The sequence below is a fragment of the Mangifera indica genome, chromosome 12 (assembly GCF_011075055.1).
Source record: "Mangifera indica cultivar Alphonso chromosome 12, CATAS_Mindica_2.1, whole genome shotgun sequence".
Lineage (NCBI taxonomy): Eukaryota > Viridiplantae > Streptophyta > Magnoliopsida > Sapindales > Anacardiaceae > Mangifera > Mangifera indica.
In genome coordinates this window covers 7281142-7286279 of record NC_058148.1, presented here as the reverse complement: position 1 = coordinate 7286279, position 5138 = coordinate 7281142, and the positions used below count along the sequence as shown (strand labels likewise).

The 5138-nt window shown below is 27.8% G+C and overlaps 1 protein-coding gene across 1 annotated transcript; it reads right to left on the bottom strand.

Annotated features, from left to right (window-relative positions):
• Positions 1–3451: 3451 nt before the first annotated feature.
• On the bottom strand, positions 3452–4172 carry LOC123192589 (sigma factor binding protein 2, chloroplastic-like). The gene has a single exon (XM_044605187.1). The coding sequence runs from the start codon at positions 3973–3975 to the stop codon at positions 3547–3549; it is 429 nt and encodes a 142-aa protein (XP_044461122.1). The 5' UTR covers positions 3976–4172; the 3' UTR covers positions 3452–3546.
• Between the last annotated feature and the right edge of the window lie 966 nt (positions 4173–5138).

Genomic DNA, 5138 nt, shown 5'->3' with positions numbered 1-5138 from the left:
TCATTTTTCTAGTAAGAGAATCTCAACTTCACCTTCTATCTTCATGAAATTAAAAGAAAATTAATCAATAATCTTATAAAGAGCTCTTATACAATCACCTCTATACATAAAGCATATTAACAATTTATCGGTGCCAAAGATTCCTTAAAAGTGTCAATTACTCATCTATCAACATTGAATGCGCTCTCAGAGGCCACAATTACGACAAGATTTGTCAAGATATCAACCACTATTCACGAAAACACTTTGTAATAATGTTGATTATCCTTCCACCATATAAGTGTATTAAAATCTCTTAAGTTGGATTCCTCGAGGTCTCAACACAATGCTCTATTCAAAATACATTTCTAACTCAGATTTAGCGCTTGGTTCCAAATGTGTTCTATTTTTGTGCTCTCATAAACATAACTTTCATACTCAAATGATTTATTATGAGAAGATCAAGAGGTTGATGATTTGCCTACAAATTAAAAATGTTTATAATGAACACACATTTCATATTAGGACATGTTAGCATTTTTCAATAAAGGACTAATGATTGAATGTACCTAATGCAATTGATTATGTCTGTGTCTATTAGTGTGAATGTGCAATGGATGGATTTTTCAATGATAAAATGTCCTTGTCTATGACATTACATTCACCATGTAATACCGCCCTCTAGAAATAATGTCCTCTGGAGGGAAACGCTAGTAACTTAACTAAATAACATGATATTTCTTTGTGTAATTGGTACAAAATAAAACTTATGCAAAAATTATAAAAATACCCTCAATATAATCATTAACATAGAAAGCATTCAAAAGATGTCTAAAATAATCATCTCATAAATATGTGTAAAATAGTATGAAACATAATATAAAATGAAATGTCTGAAAACAAAACTCATGAAATACATCATTTAAAATGACCAAATTGCCCTTGTGTTATCTTCATGTTGACTAACCCTACACTACAGTCGTCATCCTCCTTTGTTACCCACAAAACATGAAAGAAATATAAGTGAGTAGCAAGTCACTCAATAAATAAGAGAACTTAGCTTATCCCTTTCAATGTTTGCATTCTTATTCCACATAAACTTTGTCATTTGGACTACACATTTAGAAAACCTAACCTTGATGACATGAAATTCTTACTTAACTCTTATAACCAATCCATCCAAGGATCACATTCCTCCCAAAACTGTAATGACTTTCTCTTGGTTGTCTATGATGCACCTCTAAGTCCTATATTGTGATGAATGTTAGTGGTGAATGCACTTTTTTCTTAAAAACATTTTTCTGAAAATATTTTCTCTATGTTGATCAATCTAAGTTGAACAGAGATTTGACACTTAGTCATATAAGTTGCATAATTGTACAATCCGTTTTTCTTACACACATTAAATTGTTGTGTCATAATTATATGTTATTACAGTCAATGTGTAGAGAGAATTTCATATGCATCTCTTCGTAACAATCCTAATAAAAATATATCTATGAAAACTATCATGAAAAAACATGTTTTCAAGAGTATTTTGAAAAGTGAAACCAAGAAACATGTCCCAACAAATCTATGGATATCCTAGATCCTAAGGTGTCCTATGGGATTGGGTCGTATATATGTATTAACAGATCGCTAGTTACTCATGTATTTTACAAGATCAAATTACAAAACATAAGTACACCTTAATATGAGAAAATATGTATAAAATTGATTAACACTTAAATTAAACGATGAGAAATTATTCTTTTATTAAAATTTGAGTAGAAATAGTTAGTCCGCCTTATTTATTTCATAGTTATACTACACTTAAATTACCCCCATGTTCAACATATGTAATAATACAAAAATAATAATCAAGAATGATAAATAAATTATGAGAATATAAAAATGAATAATTAATTCAAGAGTAACAAAAAAGTCTATATGAGTCATAATGCGAAAATTTTGTAATTATTACATGGTAACGTTTAATCATTGGAGTAATCATTCTCTTACCTTTTTACTATATGCAATGCTTTGAAGAGGGCCCCAACATACAGGAACTCTTTGTCGGTAATTATATAATATAGTCACAGAGGGAATTATTTGAATATTAATAAAAAATATATATAAATAAATAGATATAAATTTTAATTTTTTAATAATATTTTAAAATTAAATTATTAACTTATTTAATATAATAATTATAAGATCAATCATTTTACTTAATGTTTAATATATTTAATATAATTAATTTAATTTTAAAAGAGCTATCTAATTTAAATTAGATTCTTTATTATCAAAAAATAGAATAGATATGTTCTATCGATACTTATATGTACATACGTGTCTAAGCATGGATAGTTAAAAGATCTCAAAAAGATAATGTAAGATACACCCATCCATTTTTAAGCTTAATTAGAAGGTTATAATTATAAAAAAAAAAAAAAAAGATAGAAATTATAACAAGCTTTTTCTTAGATTATGTAATTAATTAAAAGATTGAGTGCGTAATCCAATTATCCCTTTTTTTCTAATTAAAAAATAACTACTCATGGTTTTGTAGTTTCAATACATATAATCCTCTAGGCATATTATGTTATCTTTTCATATATATTAATAACAATAAAATTATATGTACTTATTTATATATATATATATATATATATATATATATATATATATATAATTTTAAATTAAAAATAAAATAAAATATAATCACGTCATAATATATATAAATATATATCTATTTATATATTTAAAATTAATACATATTATTACTTTAATCAGATATCTATGATTTACAAAATATTTTCATTGACTTATATTTATAGATGTAAGACCAATGACAAAAATTTATTTATTCCAAACGATTCTTCTTGTAACATTTTTAAGTATGACATAACTAAATCTATGATAAAAATATTGTGTATTCTCTAATTGACTAACAATTGAGTAGTCTAATTATTTTACAAATTAAAAATAAAACAACATCTAATTATCATAATATATCATTTTTATGTTCAATTAAATAATTAAAATTAGATATATAATTTTATTTTAAAATGTATTTATAAATATATATTTACCTTCTTCAAAAATTTTAAAATTTCGTCAATTTTTGTTGAGCCTGGTATTAACTTCACTATGAGTTATTGACTAATAAAGTTATGCAATTTAGCTTCAGTATGAATATGCTCACATAAAAATGGTCCTAGAAGTGCATGCTTCCAGCAAAGCACTTTTTATTAAATATAGAAAATAGAAAAAGAAAAACACGAGGTGTGACTTCTAATTTCAAGGTTATTGAAAAGCTTTCTTTAGGATAAAAAAATAATAAAACTTAAGCTAAGCTAAAAATAAATAAATAATATATATATAATAGATGCAAAACTACATTTTTATTAACTAATTATTAAATTAAAACCAGTTTCTGATGAGAATGGAAGATAATAGGCAACAATAATTAGTAAAAAAAAACAATATATTATATAATTTATAAATAATATAAACTATGAAATATGAATATACTTACACAAAGATAAGATCAAATATGAAGAACCCTAAGAGTTCATCAAAATTTTACATTGAATCAAAGCTTCTCATAGGATAATTGTTAAACTGAAATAAAGACGAAGACTCGTTAAAAATATCTGAGCTAAGCATCTTGAAAAAACTCCCTTCTGTAAGATCATCAAAAAGCTCCATATCTGAACCAGAAACTGTAGGAGAAGAGCTTTCTATTGATGCTCCTGAATGATCATTCACAACCGCCTCTTGATCGTCAACAAGCTTGTTAGGGCTAGGGTTTTCGAGGAAGCGGGCCGCTGAGGCGTCGGCGTCGGAGTCTTTTCCGGTGAGTTCTTGCACAAGGGCTCTGAAATTTGAGGCACAAGTCTTGACCTTCATGGGGGATGATATGTATACAACTTTGATGCCCTTTTTGGATATTTTGTTTTTGTGCTGCTTGGACTTGATGATTTGATGATGATTAACACCGAGAACATCCATGGTGAATAATGAAGCAGTGGAAAGTAATTGAAATTGAAATGAAATGTAAGGGTTTTATAGGGTCCAGTGATCGGATTTTGTTGGGGATAAGGGTGGTTTCTGGGAAAGTGATGAGAAAGAAAGACAAAATGGAAGAGAAAAGTTGAGTTTGATTGTGGAAATGGAAGGTTAGAGGAAATTATAAGGGTTAGAGGATTCCCCGGAGATGCTTGGATGGCCCGTAATCTCGTGGGCAAATTGCAATAGGCAGGATAATTACCTGGAGGTCCCTATAATTTGGAATTGAAAATTTTTCAACTCAAATTAGGAGGCAGCACTTTAGTCCTCGCTCATTGGTCCTTAATAGAGCTAGAATTGGGTTGAACTAAGTAGTTTGAGTTTGACTCAATTTGAGTGGAGCTATTCTTGAGTTCAAGCTTATTTCAAAGGTATTTGAACTCAACTTGTTTGAGAGGAATTGATCGAGTTTGACTTGAATTTAAGCTTGAATCGAGCTTTTAGCTTGATTCAACACTATAATCGAGCAAAAATGACCAAAACAATACCTTTTTATATGTATTAATTAAAACAACATTATTAGTAGATTCATATCAAATTTTTTTATACTCACAAGCTTAATAAATTGAACACACTTAAAATTGAGTTCGTACATAACTCAAAAATATTTAATTCTTATACTTGAGTTTGAGTTTAAGCTCACTTAAACACAACTCATTTCAAATTGAATCTAAGCTTAAATAAGTTTAATTCGAATTCAATCCTAATCCTAAATGTATTAAGTTCACATTTTTAATAGGCCAAATTAGGGATAGACAAAATTAATTTGTCGAAATTTGTGGCTAAACCGAACAAAATCAGATTGAATTAATTGATTTATTTTGGACTGATCAATTTTTTGTCAAGTTCAAGACTAAATTGTTTGATATCAAGGATTAAAGTGATATTATTTTTCATTTCAATGGATTAATGTAATCACTCTAAACCTTAGGAGACAACATTGAATTATCCATGTTCAATGAAACTAGGATAAAGCACGTGCGCAGTCAGGTGTGACCAAAAAAGTTAGGAGTACGTTATCAAGAAATCCAGGTTGTACGTGGCACTCCAAAAGCCCTTTATTTATTTATTAATATTTTTATTTAGTCAATTTTGTTGCCATTTCA

Coding starts and splice junctions, on each gene's coding strand:
- LOC123192589 (XM_044605187.1), bottom strand. CDS start 3,975: ATGGATGTTCTCGGTGTTAATCATCATCAAATCATCAAGTCCAAGCAG.